This window comes from Oncorhynchus kisutch, linkage group LG1, assembly GCF_002021735.2.
Source record: "Oncorhynchus kisutch isolate 150728-3 linkage group LG1, Okis_V2, whole genome shotgun sequence".
Classification (NCBI taxonomy): Eukaryota; Metazoa; Chordata; class Actinopteri; order Salmoniformes; family Salmonidae; genus Oncorhynchus; species Oncorhynchus kisutch.
Window position 1 is genome coordinate 73,896,707 of NC_034174.2, and position 23,911 is coordinate 73,920,617.

The window sequence follows — 23,911 nt, forward strand, 5'->3', positions numbered from 1 at the left end:
TGAGTGACAAGAGAACAGATGTTAACAGACATGGTAACACTGGAATGCAGAACAAGTGACTTCACTTCCTACTCTGTACTGAAACTGGAAATAGTTTATTTAACCTAATGAGGAATTTCTGTCCTTTCTGGGAAAACCCGATAGAATAGCCATCATGTGATTGGTGTGTGACAACAAACAGCTGGGGGTGACAGTGAGAAGCCTTGGTAGCGGATGGTCAAAAGATGTGGCTAACTAGCTTTTTCTACACCGTAGCCTACCTATTAGCTATGATAACCATCCTGTTATTTAAAGAAGCAACCAAGCTGTCACGTTTCTTAAAAATCACTAGCTCTAACATGACAGCTAGTTAGTTACACCTATTAAGGGGCTACAGTCTGGCTTAATTAGATTATATTGGCTTAACTACTAACTTACCTAGCTAGTTACTAGATAAACATCATCCAACACAACATAGCCAAGATCATAACCTTACCACTTTGTGAAGAGTGTCATTGGCATAGAGGTCTTTAACCAAGTAAAATCTTAAAATTGCTTGATGGGACGGCGACGGCTCGGAAGTGCAGGGTTGAGACCACGTACTACGTAGCTTTGCTGTGGTAACTCAATACAGACAGTTAGCTGCCAAGCTACAGTAGCTAGCTAGCTGTCAAGGGATCTGGTTAGCAACTTTGTAGAAAACAGGCTAACGCGTTAATGTCTCGCCTTTCTTGACGACTCCAGGACAACCACAGCCAATGTCAGCGATTAAAATGAAATTTTCTTCAGCCAACGAGTAACGTTAAACTCAGTCGAATTATAGTTCACCCAGCGATTTACTTCGCGTGCTAGCTAGTTAGCTTGCAGGATCAGCGGGTTGACAACATACAATAAGGAGGGCTCTAGATACTTCCTGATAGGCTGTACTAACAACGTGATTGGTCAACCTACTGAAAAGAGCAAATATATTGATTTAAATCCTAACAATAAATCATAGCGCGCGTTTTATTGGCTAATATTTTACAGATTGACGTTCGTCATATTATGTAAATAAGCTGGCGTCTATGGGGTGTAAAGACCTAGTGTAACTGTGTGAATGAAATGAGATTTAGCATTTTATTAAGATTAACCTGTACTGCATATCCTTGTCATGCTCCCCTGAGCATGTCATGTGACTAATCGTGCAAACTACCAAAAGCCTGCTGTCTAAATATCGTTCAGTCATAATTGTAGAACTCTGGGATGATCTTGTTGTATATTTCTCAACTGGCTAAGTCTCTATATAACTTTACCCTGAGCAAAAAATACTTTCAAAAAAATTCCAATAACATGGATAAGAAACTCGAATCCATTGTTAATGTTATGATACTTATGAGTAAATTCTATATTCATAAATTACTTTTTTTAATGTCCCCAGATTTTAAGCCTTTACATATGACTTTGTAGGTCTTTTGAATTCCCTTTAGTTACAAAAAAAAGTATTTGTACATTCAAATATTATTGTTGATGTATAAAGAAAGTGCAATCTCTCATCTCCTTTATTTGATGTATATTCTTTATTTAGATGTGTATGTGTACAGTGGTGTGTGTAATGTGAGATCTTGCCTGACTTTAATATTGAATTGTTCTTTTTTGTCAATATTTTTTAATACGCGTGCACAAAACATAGATAAACCAAAAAAGTCTTGTTTTTATTTCGCAATCCTGGATTTGCCAGGGGAAATTGCCATTTTACTGGCATTCTGTTGCAACTGGGATCTTTCTGATATTGAAGAACATTGTGCCATAGCATGACAGGAGAGCTACATGTATAAGACTGGACCCCTCTAGCTAAGCACCAGTGTTCGATACAGACAGACACATCAGTGACACATAGACAGACATACAGTAGATAGATACTGTAGATATATAAATATATAAGATAGATATATTGAGACATAGAAATATATAACATAGATATAGTGATACATATTGTAGATTTTATAGATATAGATAGACCCACAGTAAATAGATATACATCTGCATTGCTTGTTGTTTGGGGTTTTAAGCTGGGTTTCTGTATAGCACTTTGTGACATCGGCTGATGTAAAAAGGGATTGATAAATACATTTGATTTACTGATATACTGGTGCATAGATATAGTGAGACCTAGACACTGAAGCCATGTTCGGTCTATGTGCCATGACTCTCCTCTACTTCCTCTCTTTAAGCCAATCAACTGCTGCTGCTCTAGGCTGTGAGGACCTCCTTAAGCCCATGGATCCACCACGAATAGACCAGCAGCTCTTGGGGAGATGGGCCCTCGTCGCAGGAAGCCTGAGCAACCCTTTATCCCTGGAGGCTCTCGACCAGGCGATGGATGAGTACAGGCGACAGGTGGAGTGCCTGGGGCTTCCTCTGCCAGTGGTGATGGAGTCTGGGAATGCCCTCTGTGGATATTCTGTCTTTCGTCTAATCTGGAGAGATAAAAGATCGATCAGTGTGATCAGAGAGTACCGATGATCAGAGAGTGGGGGCAGTGAGACAAATGTAGACACTTTTTCTGTCATCTGTTATGTAATACAACAATTCTGTGTTTACTGTATCTTGACGTACTGTATAATTTGTAATAAAAATGAATGATTTATCATATCAAAATATATATATATATTTTTAAAGGCATAGCGCGCGTTTCATAGGGTAATATTTTACACTGACATTATATAAAGCATCTGACGTCCATGGGTGTAAAATTGTGAATGAAATTAGTTCATGCATTTTATTGTGATTAACCACTACTACTAATACCAAAGGTCTCTGTTGTCTAGTTTACTACATTTAGCCTAGTTGATCTGCATATAATTATATTTTTATGATGGACATAATGTAGTTATGAATGCACATTAGGTTACACTAGACTTAAGTAATTTTAATACATTCACACAAGATGTTATGTGGATAACAAAGGTTGTAGAATATAAAAATGTTTATGTATCCTTTTGCTGTTGAACATTGGCCATCTGGAGCCAGGTTGTGCAGATCATAGGCTGACCTTATGAGCTCCATGCCTGTATTTATTATCGGTATGCACAAGAAAATGATGGTGGCAGAAGTTCAAGTTTGGATAAATTCTCTGAATTGTATTACACGTTCTTCCCTTCACGTGTCTAGTATTAGACTGTTGTACTTGTCTTTCTGGCACTAACGCTCCCATTTGTCCTTTCTTACTAGCACTGATTTTTGCTGATATCTGGTTTATTGAAGAAATACCCGCAATGACTGTAATATGTGATTGCTGTATCTATCTTAGTTGACTATACTGTCTGTAAGTAACTCTTGATAAGAGCATCTGCTAGGTAACGGACCAACATGTTCAATGTAAATATGAAACGCCGAAATGACAAACAACAAGAGAAAGGTATAATGTCATCATACTTGCTCTTTATCTACATAACATTTTCAAATGAGGTGAATGAGACATATTAATCGTTGGTGGCCATTGTGAATAAATATAATTGTATATTTGTTTAAGTACAGTATAGATTTTATTTTCGCCCAGATAATACATAACTGTAGCAATACAGACCAAAACAAACACTTAGAAATGAAGAAAAAAACGCTTGAAAATATAAAGTGCATTTCAAACAATTCATCATAATCATGATTAGGATGTGCATTTTCTGCCATCGTTAACATATGAAACAGATCTCTATATACCACGGAATTCCTCCATGCAAAGTTTTGAGTAAAATATGCCTGCAAAAAACCTCACATACAAATAATGAGAGAGTTTATTATTCAAAATGTGCATGTATTTTCTCTTCACAGACCAGTTTTGACTAATTTATCTACTCCTGATGTTTCAATGATTATAATACAATAAACACCACCTTAGTGATCAGGTTGATAACATTGGAAATGTGACAAAATGTTATCTGGTTCCCTTTATATTTGAAGGTAGAACTAACAGTCACAGAATAACGCTAAAGAGCCACCCATCTCTGAACAGTTAGAGAATAACAACAAGTGGAATGATTCATATAACAATAAGAATATATCGTAAACTACTGCAAACATTCCAGTTATCTACCAAAACAAGAGACAACTGTATATTCAGTAGGGGCCAAATTTAGACTTGAGATAAGTAGTTAACATGGATTTAAGTCAATAAAACCTCGATTTAAGTCCACATTTCTTGACTTAAGTCCAAGTTAAGTGTTCTTATCTCAAGTCTGAATAGGCCACAGCCCTAGGCCTCTTCATTACAACAGCATCCCTAAAATATATCTTGCTATATTAAGTACCTTGACCTGTCATTACAACAATATGTAGCTCTCAGATATGATGATAATAAACTCCATAATAGTATAAAATGAGATATTTATTTTCAATAAACTATGTTAAATTACATGGCATTAAGATTATGATATGGAACAATGTTTTATATATATAGACAGTACCAGTGAAACGTTTGGACACACCTACTCATTCCAGGGATCTTCTTTATTTTTACTATTTTCTACATTGTAGAATAATAGTGAAGACATCAAAACTATGAAATAACACATATGGAATCATGTAGTAACCAAAAAATGATTAAACAAATCAAAATATATTTTATATTTGAGATTCTTCAAAGTAGTCACCCTTTGCCTTGATTCTCTCAACCAGCTTCACCTGGAATGCTTTTCCAACAGTCTTGAAGGAGTTCCCATATATGCTGAGCACTTGTTGGCTGCTTTTCCTTTACTCTGCGGTCCAACTAATTTCAAACCATCTTAATTGGATTGAGGTAGGGTGATTGTGGAGGCCAGGTCATCTGATGCTGCACTCCATCACTCTCCTTCTTGGTCAAATAGCCCTTATACAGCCTGTAGGTGTGTTGGGTCATTGTCCTGTTGATAAACAAATGATAATCCCACTAAGTGCAAACCAGATTGGATGGTGTATCGCTGCAAAATGCTGTGGTAGCCATGCTGGTTACGTGTGCCTTGAATTCTAAAGAAATCATTGACAGTGTCACCAGGAAAGCACCTCCTCCTCCATGCTTCACTGTGGGAACCATATATGCGGCGATCCTCCATTCACCTACTCTGCATTTCACAAAGACACTGCCGTTAGAACCAAAAATTCCCAAATTTGGACTCATCACACCAATGGACATATTTCCACCGGTCTAATGTCCACTGCTCGTGTTTCCTGGCCCAAGCAAGTCTCTTCTTCTTATTGGTGTATTTTGGTAGTGGTTTCTTTGCAGGAATTCGACCATGAAGGCTTGATTCACAGAGTCTCCTCTGAACAGTTGATGTTGAGATGCAATTTCTGAGGTGCAGTTAACTCTAATGAACTTATTCTCTGCAGCAGAGGTAACTCTGGGTCTTCCTTTCCTATGGCAGTCCTCATGAGAGCCAGTTTTATCATAGCGCTTGTTGGTTTTTGCGACTGCACTTGAAGAAACTGTCAAAGTTCTTGACATTTTTAGGATTGACTGACCTTCATGTCTTAAAGTAATGTTGGACTGTCATTTCTCTTTGCTTATTTGATCTGTTCTTGCCATAATATGTAAGTGGTCTTTTACCAAATAGGGCTATCTTCTGTATACCACCCCTACCTTGTCACAACACAACTGATTGGCTCAAACGCATGTAGAAGGAAAGAAATTACACAAATTAACTTTAAACAAGGCATACTTGTTAATTCATATGCATTCCAGGTGACTACCTCATAATGCTGGTTGAGAGAACACCAAGAGAGTGCAAAGCTGTCATCAAGGCAAAGGGTGGTTACTTTGAAGAATCTCAAATATAAAATATATTTTGATTTATTTAACACTTTTTTGGTTACTACATGATTCCATATGTGTTATTTCATCGTTTTGATGTCTTCACTATTATTCTACAATGTAGTAAATAGTCAAAATAAAGAAAAACCCTGGAACGTGTAGGTGTGTCCAAACATTTGACTGGTACTGTGTATATACACACACCATAAGGGGGCGGTATGGTCCAAGTTATAGGCTGCAGTCAGAAAGTCTTCTGAAAAGTAGCCAAGTAATGTAGTACATAAAAGCTTGCATATTCTACCAGACTAATTCCAACATCTGATATTCTTCACCCACTAACAAACATTTGCCAATCATTCGCATAAAGATTATGGGTGTTACATGTTTGATAGAGAAGATACATGAGAGAGAGAGAGAGAGAGAGAGAGAGAGAGAGAGATCATCATAATTTCACCATTGAAATAATGCACAGTGTATTATCATAACACACATACAGTTGTAGTGCTCAACTTACAGTGAATCCCACTGTGGTGAGTGAAACATAGTCATATTATTATTTCACAACACAGACTAGCCTGGTCCCAGATCTGTTTGTGATTTTGCCTACTCCATTGCCATTGTTTGACATGACAATTCCATACAGAGTTGGCAAGAAACAGACTGGCACCCAGGCTAAAAACAGACAGTTAAACTCTCAGATACCTGACACCAGAATTAGGAAGGAATCCAATATGAAAATAAGGTTAATAGAAAAACAGATGGGTAAACGATAACAGCAACAGCAAGTGAACATTTGACATCAAAGAATGAAAAACCTTATCCATCCATAAAGCCCTTAATATGCATTTTACATCTATTAAATATGCTACATCCATTTACACCTGCTTTTTCTTCTTCACCTTTTTGGTTCAAAACAAAACATGATGAGTGACAATTAGAACGTATGAATAGTAGAGCCATAGTCTTTACAGATATTTACAGTAATCTCCTTACCGTAGCTGTGCAGTCAGGATCAATTAGAACGTACGAATAGTAGAGCCATAGTCTTTACAGATATTTACAGTAATCTCCTTACCGTAGCTGTGCAGTCAGGATCAAGTAACAGATCATTTTATTCACAACAAAATACAATTATTCTAATTTATCAATGTTATTCAAGTTTGGATTCTGTTCGTTTCTATATAGTTTTTGGCTTACTGAACCCATCCCTGAAACACACACACATTGGGGTACGCACACACGCACACAGCCCAAATCATCCACCACAGGGGTATGGGATTTAAATCCATGAATATCAACTCCGCTTACACCAGTGTGTGTGTGTGTGTGGGCTGCAGTAGTGGTCCTGTTCTGTAGAGATAAGCGCTCTGAGCTTCAGAACTGTCAGAGGAGCTTTACTCTTCTTTACCAAGGCACCAAATACACCCTATTCCCTATATAGTGCCCTACCACAGGGGCTCTGATCAAAAGTAGTCCACTTTATAGGGAATAGGATGCCATTTCGGACGCAATCCATGGCACACAAATGTGCCATAGCCTTCAAGATTCACCCAGAACTAACTCAAGGTTGTTTCACTTCATCCTTCACTTACAGACATTCACTGACAGCATGCTATGCTAATCTGGCTATGCTAATCAACTGAGGACTTCAGTGAGTGTAGTGTTGGACCATAATTCTTTGTCATGGGCGGCCTTACAGTAGTAACAGAAAACTACAGTAGTCATTGGTCCTGTGTGGGTCAGTCGAGTGTCTTTCTAAAGATAAAATCTAGTGGCCGCGTCATTGTCTTTTACAGTAGTAATTTAGTAATTTACTTTCCGAAGACAAATCTACAGTGGCCGATTGGATTTTGTGTTTTGTTATTGTTGCTGTCAAGGTTGTAATGACTTGATTGTGCCTCAGCATACCCTCTGCTTGTGATTACGTTTATTTGAGTGAATTACAGAAACAGAAGTGATTGGTCGTTTAGTCGAGATAGAAAAACCGAGTAAGTAACTGGATTTGGTGTTTCACAGTATTCAGCATGTTTTGATCAGTAAAGCACTTTTCACTCCTTTTTATTCTAGAAACACACAAAATGTACCACATGACATGCATTCATTTCACATACATACATACAGATCTGTTATAGATATCTAATAGTTCATAAAGTGGAGCGTTGTCTTAATATATACTAACTGTATAATAGAAAATGGCCGTAACAGCACCTTTACAATAGTTCTGCTCACTCATGGTTACAGATAAGTCAATACCATGTTGATATTCTTTTCTAGAACTGGAATGTCGTCTTAAGTGCTTGACATTGTGGAATTGTTCTAGAAATCTGAAAAGGCATCTCATTTCTCAATGCCCCCCCTCTCTAAACTCCTTTCAGATAGAAGGGTTAAAATTTAGGGGGGTGGCTACCTGTGTTCGCCTTATCAGATTGAGGAACAGAGTTAGCTGGACTTTGGGCCACTGTGGTGCCACCGCCAACCATCCGGACTCCGAGTCCGGACGAAGCCTCAGACTTTCCTGCCGAGGCACCTTGCTTCTCCTCACCCGGCTTGGGCATGTCTTTCAGCTCCTTCCCCTTGGGCCCCTCCTGGGACTGGGACACCATTGACCCCTTTATAGGCCCCAGGACCAATTTAGCGGCACTGGTCAGCTGGGTGACAAAGCTGGTCTTGTCGCCAGGGGAAACAGGCCTGGACCTGCCTGGACAGAAGGAGGGTGCGCAGAGCGAGGGGGTGACGCCTGTGGGGGAGGGGGAGGGGGATGGAGAGTGTTCTTCCACTACCTCCAGCCGACATTTATCCTCCCAGTCCAGGGTCCCTCGGTAGCAGTTGACAGGCCCCAGGCCCTGCCTCACCTTGCCCAGGGAGAGGGGTTGTCCGTGGGGTGGGACAGCTGGAGCCAGGGCCCTGGCTGGAGGTTTGGGGCTTTTGGGGCTTCTCAACCCCAGTTCTGAAGTTCTTGGAGAGCCATTGTTCTCGGCTCCATTCTTTCTCAGGCTCTCTCCTACTATTCCTGATGGTTTACTACTAGCCTTGAACATACCTGTAGACCCTGACGTAATAGATGATCCACCCAAACCCATGCCTCTGTCTGGACTAGTGCCTCTCCCTAGATGGCCCCCACAGGGCATGCTGGGCCTGGGAGGAGGACACACCTTGTTGTCTCCATTTAACTTTGGTTCCGTTCTGTCCTCTCCGTAATTCTCCTGGGAGTCTTGGCTGAGAGGGCTTGTACTCACGGCCGTTCGGAGGCTCTGTTGCTTGATAGACATGTTTGTCTGACGCTGGCTCTTCTCTGCTCCTTCTGGATGGCCCCTAAAGATACCTGGTGACCCAGTGGGAGTAATGGGACTTGTAGTTTTGGGACTTGTAGTTTTGATGGAATCCAGATTTGGCGATTGGCTGGATTGGGCTCTGTAGGTGGGGCTACTCTGAGGGCTAAAGGTATGCTCACTGGTTGAGGGTTTTCTAGCTATTGATGGGTGATTATCTGTTGTGGCTCCTCCTCCTCGGTTAGGTGACCTCTCTGGGACGGTTGTTGTCCTGTTGCTATAAGCCATAATGATCTCTCCCACCCTCTCCCTCGATCTTTCTCTCTCTCTCTTCCTCTCTCTCTCTCTTTCCCTCTCCCTACCAGCCAGCAGTGTATCCCTACTCAGCGGCGACTCTTGCCTCCCTAACTTCCTCATCGGCTTGAGCACCCCCGTCTCTGGTGTCGTGGTAGTTGCCCCTGTAGATGAACCCTGGGGGCCTGGTGCGGAGGGCAGCAGTGGGGGGTTCAGAGGTGGTAGATTCTCCCCTTCCGTCTCCAACAAACTCTGGAGCCCCAGCTCGCAACAGTGGAACTGGTCCTTGCGGTACAAGTCCGAGTGCTGGACCTAGGATAGGATAGGATAAACTTTTATTTAGGGGGAAATTGTCTTAGACACATAGTGATGCTGTATACAGTAGGTCTACTAAAAAAGACTCAAGTTCTTTTAATTCCCAATGTGTTGTTTTAACTGTATTTAAATGTCTTCCCCGTGTATACTTAAACTAATAAACGAGATGAAAATACTAAATCAACACTATACTGTACATTACAAACTGGACACATTCATAATACACCCATAGCACACGTTACCCATGTGTCACACCTTCTAATACACATCTCAGACCGCCACATTCACAATACCTCCAGGCTGTGTTTCCTCAGAGGCCCTCCCACCCCACCACTCGACGACTGGGAATGAGACAGCGGCGAGGTGAGCTTCTCTGCCGACTGAACCCTCTTGAGGAGTGGGGAACGGGGCGGCTCGGCGGACTTGGGCCTGGGGCGGACCACGGGTGGTGATGAGTGGAGCTTTGCCCCGGCAGGGAAGGTCTGGGTGGTGTTGGAGCTACCGATGGTGTGGCCCGGGAGTGGGGGAGGGGAGGACTGGGTGGGGGATGGTGTGTGGGCTAAGGGGGAGAGGGGGATGTTGCCGGCAGACTTGCAGCGGGCTGAGCGGTACTGGCGGTGGAGCTTGGGGGAGAGGCCGTGCAGGGAGCTGGGGCGCATGTGCTGGGAGGCGGCAGGGGAGTTGGGGGTGCTGGAGGCAGGAGAGCTGCTCTGAGAGGACACACCTGGGGGAGAGGAAAGAGAAAGACAAGAGAGAGGTTACAGTGAAGATAGAGAGAAAAGAGAGAGGGGTAGAGAAAGAGAGACAAGAAAAGAGAAAGGTGAGAGAGGAAGAGGGGAAAACAGATTCTTCAGCTACAGATTAATAATCAGTTCAGCCACAACTGGGATTACAATGTTTGATTCAGCTTGTCTGGTGCAATGGAACCAACACTGGTTCCCAAACCCTGACCATCTGACACTCATCTGACAATCTCAAACACTCTATTTACTTCAAAGAAAACAAATACAATTTGGAACCCTGAGGTGTATACTACAAGGCGGGATCAATGAGTTAGCCAGCTAACTTCCATAAACAACCAGAAATAACTATTGATTTTCTAGTTCATTAAGAAAGCTAAACTTAGATATGTGTTTGAGTCAATTAGACCACGTACATTTCAAGCTTATCTTTAAAAATAAAAGTATTTTAGAATAGTTAGGCAAGTTAGCTGGCTAACTCATTGATGCTGCTTTGTAGTGTACCCCTCAGGTCTGTTACTCACCCAGGTAGGAGGACTCAGGTGTGGACCTGTATCCCTGCTGTGTAGGGGAGCGGGCTGACAGGTTGTGGGAGGGAGAACCTGGTAGACTGTCACTGGACGACAGAGAGCGGTTCAGAGAGGACAGGCTGCGGCTGGTGTGGAGCAGGTTAGACTGTTTAGTGATCTTCCTGAACAGGGAGCTATGCTTCTTACTGTAGGGAGGAGAGAGGGAGGAGGGGGAAAGAGGGATAGGGGATGGAGTAGGAGAGGGTAGAAGAGAATCGTTTTCATTAAAAAAAGAAGTTTTGCAATGTATAACATGGAGAGATACTGAAACGTATTAGCAGAATGCTGAATAAATACATGTAACTGTTCTTGTCCATGTCACAGCATACATGATAACAGCTACTGTAAATGAGAGTGCCATACTACAGTACCTCTCTTGTCCCTCTTTGCCGATGGGCCTCTTATTGCGTCGGGCCATCTTGCACTTGTAGTTGGACTTGCGTGCCGGACCCACCTTGATGGAGGTGTTCTCAAACGGTGTGGTGGTCACTGTCACCTTGTTGCCACTCTGCAGGGGCACACAGAATGATGATGAGCCATGTCTATGTGACTGACTGGGGTTTGATCACAGGTTTTCTGCATGCCACAAGTCTAGGTTAGCCTGCTGAGCTAAAGCCTGGGCACAAGCTCAGGGAGCCAATGCTTGTATGCAGGCAAGTTACTCATCACATGAGCATGGTCATAGAACGACCTCCTTCACATCTACATTGACGAATAACACCCTTACTCATAGCTTAAGAGACCAACAATGAGCATGGATGTTACGCAAACCTACACATATCAACAACGTCTATTGTAGAACTCAGTCTCTTCTTCCATCATACCTTTAGAATGAGTTCCACCACTTCCGTGTGGACCAATCCGTGGACAGACTCCCCATTCACATGGGTGATGAGGTCACCAGCACACAGTCCTGCTTCCTGGGCGGGGCCTCCATCCTCCACGTGCTGCCATTGGACGAGGATACATTGTCAATCAATAAATAGGATAGTGTATACCTTTCAAGTTAATTAATTAATTAATCCACCCCTCCCCCTTCTCCTCCCCTCTCCTCACCCAGATGATGTGATGGACACTGTAAACATCCGTATCTCCCATGTAGACCCGTATCGCCCTGAGGGTAAATCCGTACTTCTTCCCTGAGCGGTGGATGGTGATGGGAGAGCGCAGCACGCTGACGGCGGGGGCCGGACAGTAGTCACGGCTGGGTGACGAGTCCCGGGAGGAGGGGTTGGAAGACAGGGAGCGGGGGGACATGGGGCTGGCCAAGGGGGAGCTGTGATTGTGGACGTACTGGTCTACTGTGGTGTTAGGGAGAGGAGTAATGGAAAGGGGAAAGATGAAGGAATGACAAATTGGGAGAGAATGGAAGTGATTGTGGGTAAGAAAAAGAGTAAGAAAAGTTTTAGGCATAGAGATACACATATTACAGTGTACTATTTCATCATGCGGTTTGAAGTATGCTGTGTAAACTCAGCATTAGAGTAACATCGCAGCTCACAGCACCCTCTAGTGGCAGGAGGCCATAGTGATTAATTGACTGCCTGATTAAATGTATTTGATTATTAAAATACATATAAAGCTACTCAAGCCAGAAACAACACATAACAATTCAGCATAGTTACCTGCAGGTATGATGACAGACAGGGCTGTGGCCGAGGCTGACTTGATAACCTTGTTGCCAGGCCGTGAGTTCCTCTTCTCCCCTGTGTCTCCAGACATCTGCTGGTGTCTCGCCCTGCGGAGGACCAGGTCATTCGTGGCCCGGGGGCCCAGCGGGTCATACACAGGTCCTGCCCCCAGCTCCCTATTGGCTGATGTAGGTCCAGGAGTAGTGGATGGAGTGGGCGTGGCTCCCAGAGTCTCGCCTGGGCTTGGTGGTTTCTCTGTTGGCGGAAAAAAATATTACTCTCCAGTCTCAACTATATTGTTGGAGCTTAGCTAATGTCCTCTCTTGGCTTACTTACAATCTATACACATCATCACTTTCTACTGACTTTTCAACTGTCACCTCACCTGATAAAATCACCAGTTTGTCCGGTGACAATACAAGTGAAACAAACCTCTACCACCCCGTAATCTCTCTCTCTCTCTCTCTCTCTCTCTCTCTCACCTCCTACATGTTCCTCCTTTGGGTCAGGGGTGGTGCTGGGGGTGGAGGGGGGTGTGGAGGGAACGGAGGCCACCTCCAGTGAAGTCCCCCTGGCCTTGACAGGGGGCTGGCGTGTCAGGGGGTCTGGGTTGTCCTCCTGCTGTGAGGCGAAGCGATGGGTGTCCATGAGGGCGGAGAAACGGCGCCGGGCCCCGAGGGGAGGGCTGGAGTCACCGTCCATGTAGAGGGATTCAGAACCGGACAGACGCTTCCTTTGAGGGGCCAGGAGAAGAGAAGAGGCTATTATTCCCAATGCTAAGGGACTTTTATTTTGAAAACGTATTTAAACTGATGTTGAATCAATGTGTTTTGAATGTTGGTATAAAGGTGTCATGACTTGTATACATTTCATGAATGCCTATGTATACCCCCTTAAATTTAGTGTTAACATCTCTCTGTTTGGATGATTTAATGGCTGCTACCACCGCCTTAGGTTCTGACACTTCCCCAATACAGGAGCTCAGCATGAGAGTTCACACTATCACACTCACTAGAGTCAATTATAGACAGTGGATCTCAATTCTATAAACCAACCTGTTTATGAAACTCAGACATGAAATCCCCCCCATCTCTCTCTCTCTCTCTCTCAACCCACTAAACTCACATCTCAGGTGAACCGGTTCTCCAGCTCTTGTCCCTGATAGGGAAGCTTCCCAGACTCTCTCTCTTCCCCCTGTTGTCCTCCCGGGAGCCCTTGTGTTCCCGTCGAGTCACTGAGGGGGCCTTCTGCTCCAACTGGGACAGGTGCTCCATGCTGCTGTACACCTGCAGAGGGGCCATGGAGAGAGAGTACAAATCTGAGCCACACTGCTGATTCTACTATGAAACACTTTATGACTACATGGCCTGAACATAAGGAAAGGAAGCAAGTTGGTTAAAACACTCATCATCACTACCCTTAGCCTTAAGCCAAACATAGAACATGATAGTCAGTTACATACTGTAGATAGAAAGATTACGGAGCTAATTAACTTACAACAACTGCATTTAAATAAGGATAGGCTAGAGCCAACTACTTTACATGTAATACAAAGTAGGTGGGTGCTTCAGCTAATACGTACAACACGCACACAGACACACACACACACACTCGCACACACACACACGGCAAGGTCTCGTAAATGAGCTGTGAGTATGCTGGTGTGTGTGGGAGACCAGCTTAACAACAAGAACAGTGCTTTAAAACAAGGCTAAAGAGTATTCAGCACCATGGTAACTGAAGCAGTGGCCATAACATGAGCTGTACTGTGATATGTACATTGGCTTCTAAATCTAAACTACTGTAATAAATCAAATCACATTTTACTACAGTTGTAGACTAACAGGGAAATGCTTACTTACGGGTCTTTTTTCAACAATGCAGTTCAAGGTAAATATACAAAATAATATAACAAATGTAAATAGTGACATGAGTAATAAATACACAGTGAATAACGAATGACAATAATGAGTCAAAATAACATGTCTATATACAGGGAGTAGCAGCAGCGAGTCGATGTGCAGGAATACAAGGTAACTGAGGTAGATATGTACATATAGGGAGGGGTAAAGTAACTAGGCAACAGGATAGATAATAGACTGTAGCAGCAGCTTGTGTGTGTGTGTGTGTGTGTGTGTGTGTGTGTGTGTGTGTGTGTGGCGTCAGTATGCATGTGTGTGCATCTTATGAGTGTGTGGGTGTATTTAGTAGTGTGTGTGTATGTGTGTGGTGGGGTGTCAGTTTAAGTCAGTGGAGGCTCTGCAGAGGAGGGGGGGACCATCCTCCTCAGTGAATTTCTGAAAAATTAAAAAAGTGAAACATTTAAAAAGTTATCCCTTTTAGATAAAGTTATACTAAATATATATTTACGTCACCAAATAATTGATTAAAATACACTGTTCTGCAATAAAGTTCTACAGTAGCCTCAACAGCACTCTTAGGATAGCACCATGATGTAGCCGGAGGACAGCTAGTTTCCGTTCTCCTCTGGGTACATTGACTTCAATACAAAACCTAGAAGGCTCATGGTTCTCACCCCCTTCCATAGACTTACACAGTAATTATGACAACTTACGGAGGATATCCTACAACCTATCAGAGTTCTTGCAGCATGAACTGACATGGTGTGTACCCGAATCAGAGGATCAGAGAACGAATCTAGTACTGAAAGCAGAAGCTACAGCTATCTAGCACTTTGGTGCATAAAATGTGGTGAGTAGTTGACTCAAAGAGAGAGAAAGACAATAGTTCAACAGCAAGATAGTTTAACCTACTCAAAAACCTGGCTCAAACAGAAAGAGATGCTATGTTAGCTTGCTGGCTATGGCTAGCCAACACTGGAACACTGGAAGGTAAGCTTTTTGTTATATGAATTTATTGCCACCAGGGCCCACTGGTGTAACTGCTAAATGCTTGCTGACTATACACTGTGCTGTATGATTGTAGCAGGTTTATATTAACGCGTTAGTTCTAGTAGCTATGTTGACTATGATGTTAGCTAATATGGTGACAATGATGTAGGCTGTGTGGAGCAGTTAGCGGTTATGATATTAAGGTTTGGCTTGAAAGGTTTTTCACCTGATCACAGACAGATGATGTGTTATGCACTGTAGTCCACAAGCGAAGGGAAAAGCTGAGAGGAGGAGAGCGCGTAGTTGCTAGAAGGAATAACGAGTAAAGTGATCATGCTGTTTGGATGTGGCTGCTATGAAAGTGAACTGTGTTAGCGTGTGATCAGGGGTGTATTAATTCTGCCGATTCTGTTGAAAACCCTTTTTTCAACAGAACGAAACGGGAATAAACATACCTTTATTTGCCCAACAGAAACTCTCGTTTGCAACTGTTGGACAAACGATTACACTCTAAATAAGCTAGATGCAGGCTAGAGTGAGCAAGGCGGTATTGAATGTGTCACTGTCTGTCAACTTGACTACTCACATTTTTCTCTCGACCTGTGCACCTACGTTGTAAACTTTCATTCAAAGGCTAGGTTGTAGCAACCTCATGATAGGTATAGAGAAAATGTATCATGTAGTAGCCTAAACCTATCGATGTTACATTGAGCTGGTTGAATGGAATATGAAGGACAGTCATCCAATATGCTGTAAAAGAAATAAGGCCATGCCTCATCTTAAATGGCACCGACCACCACTGGTGTAAATATCTGTGAGTCTGTGTGTAGAGTCCAGTGTGTGTGCATAGAGTCAGTGCAAGAGATGGTCAATGCAGGTAGTCCGGGTAGCCATTTAGCAGGTTTGTTTAGCAGTCTTATGGCTTGGGGGTAGAAGCTGTTCAGGGTCCTGTTGGTTCCTGACTTGGTGCCTCGGTACCGCTTGTGTGGTGGCAGAGAGAACAGTCTATGACTTGGGTGGCTGGAGTCTGACAGTTTATTGGGCCTTCCTCTGACACCGCCTATTATATAGATCCTGGATGGCAGGGAGCTCGGCCCCAGTACTCACCACCCTCTGTAGCACCTTGTGGTCGGGTGCCTTGCAGTTGCCGTACCAAGTGGTGATGCAGCCACCTGCATCACCACTTGTGCTCTCTGTGTGTGTGTGTGTGTGTGTGTGTACATGGGTCCGTGTGTATGCTTTGAGACCAGCAGGCAGTGTTCTAGACTCTAATCAGGTCTCTCCACCAATGTACTGCTACTGTAATAGAGCCCTTAGCCCTCTCCATTTATACAAGAGACCCTTCACACCCACACCCACACACACACACACACACACACACACACACACACACACACACACACACACACACACACACACACACACACACACAGCCCTACTCATTCCCACAAGAGACCCTTCATTACTCCCCACCCATACAGGAGAACAGAGAGGAGGAGGAAGGGACAGGTGAAGGACAAAAGGAGGGCAGCAGAGAGAGAGAGATAATATAGAAGGAAAGATGGTATAATGACAGAATGACAGGATAATAGGGATTCAAACTATGAGGTGGACAAAAAGAGGAGGGATTTGTCTTTCATCAGTCAAGTTTCCTATCACAAGTCAAAATGTACAAGAGCTTAAGGAACAGAAGCTTGTAGCTATATTTAAATCAGACCTCTTTGCAGAGTAAAACAATTTAAACGCACACACAGAGAGTGAGGGAGAGAGAGAGCGAGCCAGGATGAAAAATGAGATGGGATAGCTAGAAGACACCGTTAAGTAAGGGGAGATGAAGAGAGAAAATGACCTTGCTGAAGCGAGGGCAGCCAGAGGAGTGTGTGTGGCACGTGTGTGTGTGCAGGGTTGGGTAGGTTCCTTTTTAAATGTAATCCGCTACAGTTACTAGTTACCTAGAGTGGGAGGTAGCCTAACGGTTAGAGTGTTTGGCCGGTAACTGAAAGATCACTGGTTCGAAGAGCCGACAAGGTGAGAAATCGGTTGCTGGCCCTTGAACTTAACTCTAATTTGCTCAAGGGAAGCCGTACTACTTTAAAAGTAATCCAAGAAGTAATAGTACTAGTTTGTCAAAAGTATCTTTAATCTGTTAGTGTTTTGTAATGTAATCAGTTACTCCCCAACCATAAGTGTGTGTGTGAGTGTGTGTGTGTGTGTGTCTGTGTACCTTGCTGAAGCGAGGGGAGCAGGAGGAGAACTGTCTGATCTCAACAGGCTCATCATCATCGTTGGTGTCATCCTCATCGTACGCATTGATGTGGTGATAACGATCTGAACGGGCTGAGGGAGGACAGGAGGAGAGAGAGGGAAACAGAGAGAGACAGAGAGAGAGAGATGGCAAGAAAGAGAGAGAAAGAGAGAGTCTTAGTTTTCATAAATAATTGAACGTCCCTAGCCTTGGTGTTCTCTCTCCTCTGCTTATACTTTTCAAAGTCGCTGCAACGCTTTGGGAGAACCACTCTCTGGCTTGGCTGAGTTTTACCATGAGATAACCCTTATCAAAGATCAAAGACTCATTTGCTCTACACATGGAGCCCAATTCTGATCTTTTTCCAATTATATGTATTTTGATCAATCAGATAAGTTTTTGGCCAATTGGGCAAAGTATCAGAATTGGGCTGCCTGTGTAAATGCAGCCAGTGTGCTGTATTGGCATTAAATACACAGGTAACGGCACTCACTGTCGAAGTAGCTGGTGTCCTCTTCTGACTCCAGGTGAGGTATGAACTCTGCCTTCTGTCTCAGTAGACTGTTCCAGTCCAGGTCAGAGAAGAACGAGTGCTGCTTCACCTCAAACGCTCCCCCTGGGGTACGGAGGAATAATACCAACAACAAGATCAGCTCTAAGAATGTAGGCCTCGGAAGAGCATATGGCTCTGGGCCATGGTAGTTGGAGTAATACATAAACAAAGGTTAAAATGTGAATAATTATGGCATGATTCATTACACACAGTAAGCAGGAATATTTTCTGACTCATATCAGAGACCTAGGGAGAGTAGCCTGCTGTGTGCCAGACTGTTGTTATTATAATTTTCCCAAAAAATGTATCCCCCTTTTCGATCTTGTGTCATCGCTGCAAATCCTCAATGGACACGGAAGAGTTGAAGGTGGAATCATGTGTCCTCCGAAACATGACCTGCCTAACCGCGCTCCTTAACACCCGCCAGCTTAACCCGGAAGCCAGCCGCACCAATGTGTCGGAGGAAACACCGTTCAACTGGCGACCAGGGTCAGCCTGCAGGCATCCGGCCTGCCACAAGGAGGTGCTACAGCACGATGAGCCAAGTAAAGCAGCCCTAGCCAAACCCTCCCCTAACCTGGACGACGCTGGGCCAATTGTGTGCAGTCCTATGGGACTCCCGGCTACGGCCAGCGGTGGCACATCCTAGTAAAATCTGTGTTCAACAATGCATTGCCTTGACAAACAAGGATGTGTTTGGTAAGATTATGACAGTAGACTACAGCAGAAACAGGAGGAACATTCTTAAATTCTAGCACATTGGTTCAGAAACTAGGTGTCGGGAGGGACCAAGTTGAAATTAGGTCCCCTGAGAAAATCTTTAAATGGGTATAGAATACAAGCTAAACTTTTAGTGTCAACTAAGGGCCTTTTGTCGTGTGCAGAACAAGTTTGAGAAGCCCTGTTGTAGTACCTGTACCCAGCCTCATCAGTGGATTGGTCTGTAGCAGGGTTGATATCAGTCCCTGGGCATCAGCAGGCAGGACCTCATCTCCATCAGGCCACACTATGTCATCTGAGAGAGACAACAGAGCCAGGTACAGAGAGAATGAACAGCAAGGATTTGGAACCGGACCAACATTGAGTCAGGTACAAGTTAGTACACAGACAGAGGCCTTGGAGTCAACAGTCACCTACAGCAGTGGTTTTTAAACCTCTCCTCGGGGACCCCCAGCCGTTCATTTGATCAATTCCAGAGCTAGCACACCTGATTCAACTTGTGAATTGTCTGGGGGTCCCCGAGGAGAGCTTTGAAAACCCCTGACATACAGAACAAGAGGCATTGGGGGGGATTCAAAAAGACAACAGGTGCAAACACAGAGGAAAGGCCAGCCCTCATGTCTCAATCACCTGTAATGACCTGTCCAAAGAGCTTTTGACTGATTGATTGATGTCAGACTCACCTGTGATGACCTGTCCAAAGAGCTCCTCAGGCGTGTCTCCAAAGAAGGGCACACAGCCCACTAAGAACTCATAGAGGATGATGCCCATGGCCCACCAGTCCACCGGCTTCCCGTAGCCCTGTCTCAGGATCACCTCCGGGGCTATGTACTCTGGGGTGCCACACACCTGGGACAGGGAGAGAGATCCACCAATCAGAAGTCTCGATCACGCTCCTTGCCTCTATTTTCCTCTCAACTACATGTACCAGATGCAATGGAGTAGTCCCAAAAGTGCAACACCTGCCCATTTGGCACTCCAGACAGGCTCAATAAAAATGAAAGACAACAACAAATACTATTTGAACCCAGGTCTGGCCTGCTTAGCAAACTGCAAGCCCAAGAGCTTGAATATTCTTCCATCTGTCTCTGACAGAAGTACTGTACAGTAATCACTAATCAAGGACCCAGATTGTATAATTCTGATAATCAGAATTCTAATTCTAATTGGTACTGTTGCTGTACACTGTTGAGGCAGCAGGGGCCTAGTTCATTACAGCTGAGTGAATAACCCATGCCCTCTAATCAAGAGTCTGCACAGACCATAACGTGAAAGGATCTTCATCTATTTCATGTGCAGATGATGTGTCTTCATTAGAACCCATTAAAAAGCATGAGCTGGTGTACACCCCAAACAAGTTGGTAGAGCCACTGACTAACGGAGAGCAACTGTAGGCTGAAAAATTTAATAAAGAGATTTGCACACTCTACACACAAGCTCCCAGTAATTTATTGGGTCAACCACCAACGTTTCAGCATCACTGTGCCTTCTTCATGGTCATGTCATGAATGCTTGAACCAGGTTATGTAGACAAACACTGCAATTAGTGCAACCAATGACAATAGTGAGGGGTGTGTCATAATTACTAGGGTGATAAGAATGAAAACATTTTTTACTGTTAAAAGACAATAGTTTACAGCATGTTGAATATATTAGGCTATTGTTATCATATTGCAACAGAATTAGATATTGTGCATAGTAATAGCATCAACATACATTATCATTTTATTTAATACACATATTTAATTGTTTCCATTTCATTTCATCTTTGTTACATGTCATCTTTTGGTTCAACAGTAATGCACAATAAGCATAATCAACAACGGCAACATCTTGGGTGCACGCTGATACGCTGTAGAGCACAGGAGGTTGGTGGCACCTTAATTGTGGAGGACAGGCTCATGGTAATGATTGGAACAGAATAGGTGGAATGGTATCAAATACGTCAAGTGTCCATGCAATGTCCATGCTAAAGCAGGTTATATCCATCTAGAGTCCTCTTTCTACCTCTATGTGAAACAACACAGTATTCAGTCTGGTTTAACCAGGCTAGATGCCCTACCGCTGGAGAAGACACTGTATTGCTGCTGGCCTAACAGCATAATTTATTCATATGGGGAGTTAAATTCCAAACCTGCGTAAACAATAAACTGTAATTGCAAAATAAAAAGGAACCAGAATTGTATTTATTTCGAGACATTATGATGATTCAGTCTGTATGGTAAACATTATTAGTGACTGTCTGTATTCCTCTTGCTTGGCAAGGTTATTTTGAGATTCTCAATCCGTTGACGCATGCTGAATTCAACTCACTCACGCAACTGTCATGACTGTAGGCTATCTACAGAGTTTCTAACATACTGTATGTGATTGGCTCTTCATTGAGAAGTTGGCTGTATACTACCTCTCACAATATGATTCATTGTTTGTTTGATTAGCTGAGTGACTGACTGATCATGACTGACCGACTGACTAACTGACTGATTGATTGACTGACCAATCAATCGATCTACCTGTTTGTCCAGGAACTCGCGTGCGTCCTTCTCGATGTGTCCCTCGTACAGGTTGGTGGTGAGGCTCATCAGACCCATCTTAGACAGGCCAAAGTCGGTCAGTTTGATGTGGCCCATAGAGGTGATCAGAAGACTGGTGGAAACAGGAACAACACATGGGCTGTTAGATATCAACTGCAAAGCAAACCCCAGGAACAGCCATTATTCCATTCCAGCCATTACAATGAGCCCGGCATCCTATATCTCCTCCCACCAGCCTCCACTGGTATTAATGACCAATAGGAGCCTGTAGGAGTTATAGGAGCCTGTATTCCTAGAACCTTTCACAGAACACACATTTTGACTTAATATTGTTAGAGGATATCCCAAATGTTGCTAAGAAATTACATTTATGGTGAATATTGTATAGTGTGAAAGCAACTTAAAACCTCCAATCCACCAGGGGATTGTCAGGGTGGCAGTGCAGCCCACTCACTTGTCAGGCTTGAGGTCTCGGTGCACGATGCCATAGTTGTGTAGGTACTCCAGTGCCAGCACGGTCTCTGCAAAGTACATTTTGGTGAGTTCCACTGGCAGCGCCCCGATGTTCTTCAGCAGAGTGGCACAGTCTCCCCCTATAGGAACACAACATGGTTAGTTAGACACAGTCTCCCCCTATAGGAACACAACATGGTTGGTTAGACACAGTCTCCCCCTATAGGAACACAACATGGTTGGTTAGACACAGTCTCCCCCTATAGGAACACAACATGGTTGGTTAGACACAGTCTCCCCCTATAGGAACACAACATGGTTGGTTAGACACAGTCTCCCCCTATAGGAACACAACATGGTTGGTTAGACACAGTCTCCCCCTATAGGAACACAACATGGTTGGTTAGACACAGTCTCCCCCTATAGGAACACAACATGGTTGGTTAGGCACGGTCTCCCCCTATAGGAACAACATGGTTGGTTAGACACAGTCTCCCCCTATAGGAACACAACATGGTTGGTTAGACACAGTCTCCCCCTATAGGAACACAACATGGTTGGTTAGACACAGTCTCCCCCTATAGGAACACAACATGGTTGGTTAGACACAGTCTCCCCCTATAGGAACACAACATGGTTGGTTAGACACAGTCTCCCCCTATAGGAACACAACATGGTTGGTTAGACACAGTCTCCCCCTATAGGAACACAACATGGTTGGTTAGACACAGTCTCCCCCTATAGGAACACAACATGGTTGGTTAGGCACGGTCTCCCCCTATAGGAACAACATGGTTGGTTAGACACAGTCTCCCCCGATAGGAACACAACATGGTTGGTTAGACACAGTCTCCCCCTATAGGAACACAACATGGTTGGTTAGACACAGTCTCCCCCTATAGGAACACAACATGGTTGGTTAGACATGGATTATGCCTCGGTTCTCTACCCTGCTCCTAAAGAATGAACTTGTACACACTTTCTGTCATGGATTCAAACAATGGTGGGGACTTCATTGACCTACAGACAGAGCTTATACCACAACAACGCTGTTCAATTTACGACGGGCAATGTGCAAGTGTGCACTTCTATACCCTTTGGGAAGAGAATGGGGCACAGCCTGAGAGTCAGTCTGAAGGGGTTAAAGGATTTCACAGTGTCGGTCGGCACTATCTGTGGTCGTTTGTCTTAGGTTGTTTCTCCCCTTCTCCTTGGCCTGGTAAACCTATGTTTGGCAGAGTCCCATCTGACTCACACACTACTCTTCATGCCTGGCTGTGTCTGTAGGCTGACTCTGAACACTAACAATCAGGAGAAAAGCAATCTGCTTTCTGCTATATAGTTGGGTTGAGTATGTTGAGTTGCCCTCGAGCACCTAACATTAAGGAAGATGGTTTGGCTAGGGCTGCTGTGGGAAGTGACCCCGTTTTACTTTCTACAACTGATTTGACTATGGTAAAATAACAACTTGACAGTTATTTGAATCTCTGGCCCTCGGTCAATCCCCTATATAGATAGGATAGATGTTTTTAAGTTTCCAAAAGTGGTGTTCGTTAGACACAGTCCCAACCAGAAGCCATGGATTACAGGCAACATTCGAACTGAGCTAAAGGGTAGAGCTGCCGCATTCAAGGTGCTGGACTCTACCCCGGAAGCTTATAAGAAATCCTGCTATGCCCTCCACAAACCATCAAACAGGCAAAGTGCCAATATAGGGCTAAGATTGAATCGTACTTTACCGGCTCCGACGCTCGTCTTATGTGGCAGGGCTTGCAAACTATTACAGACTACAAAGGGAAGCACAGTCGAGAGCTGCCCAGTGACACAAGCCTACCGGACAAGCTAAACTACTTCTATGCTCGCTTTGAGGCAAGCAACACTGAGGCATGCATGAGAGCATCAGCTGTTCCAGACGACAGTGTGATCACGCTCTCCGTAGCCGACGTGAGTAAGACCTTTAAACAGGTCAACATTCAGAAGGTCGCGGGGCCAGATG

General features: G+C 43.8%; 1 protein-coding gene across 4 annotated transcripts in view; it reads right to left on the reverse strand.

Annotated features, from left to right (window-relative positions):
* LOC109865325 (microtubule-associated serine/threonine-protein kinase 1) overlaps positions 1-23,911 on the reverse strand; it is an 87,802-nt gene that overhangs the window by 138 nt on the left and 63,753 nt on the right. For 3 of the 4 annotated variants that reach the window (XM_031832873.1, XM_031832870.1, XM_031832866.1), the window contains 15 exons: positions 21,917-22,055; positions 21,442-21,574; positions 19,612-19,777; positions 19,122-19,223; positions 18,149-18,271; positions 17,635-17,747; positions 13,684-13,844; positions 13,041-13,291; positions 12,553-12,813; positions 11,984-12,228; positions 11,752-11,874; positions 11,299-11,435; positions 10,883-11,073; positions 9,912-10,342; positions 476-9,615 (listed from right to left, as the gene is read on the reverse strand). In XM_031832873.1, coding sequence (XP_031688733.1) covers positions 8,125-9,615; positions 9,912-10,342; positions 10,883-11,073; positions 11,299-11,435; positions 11,752-11,874; positions 11,984-12,228; positions 12,553-12,813; positions 13,041-13,291; positions 13,684-13,844; positions 17,635-17,747; positions 18,149-18,271; positions 19,122-19,223; positions 19,612-19,777; positions 21,442-21,574; positions 21,917-22,055 — 4,067 coding nt within the window. In that variant the 3' untranslated portion in view covers positions 476-8,124. Of the gene's footprint in view, positions 1-475; positions 9,616-9,911; positions 10,343-10,882; positions 11,074-11,298; positions 11,436-11,751; positions 11,875-11,983; positions 12,229-12,552; positions 12,814-13,040; positions 13,292-13,683; positions 13,845-17,634; positions 17,748-18,148; positions 18,272-19,121; positions 19,224-19,611; positions 19,778-21,441; positions 21,575-21,916; positions 22,056-23,911 lie in introns of those variants that run through there. The other variant, XM_031832879.1, reaches the window with a different exon arrangement.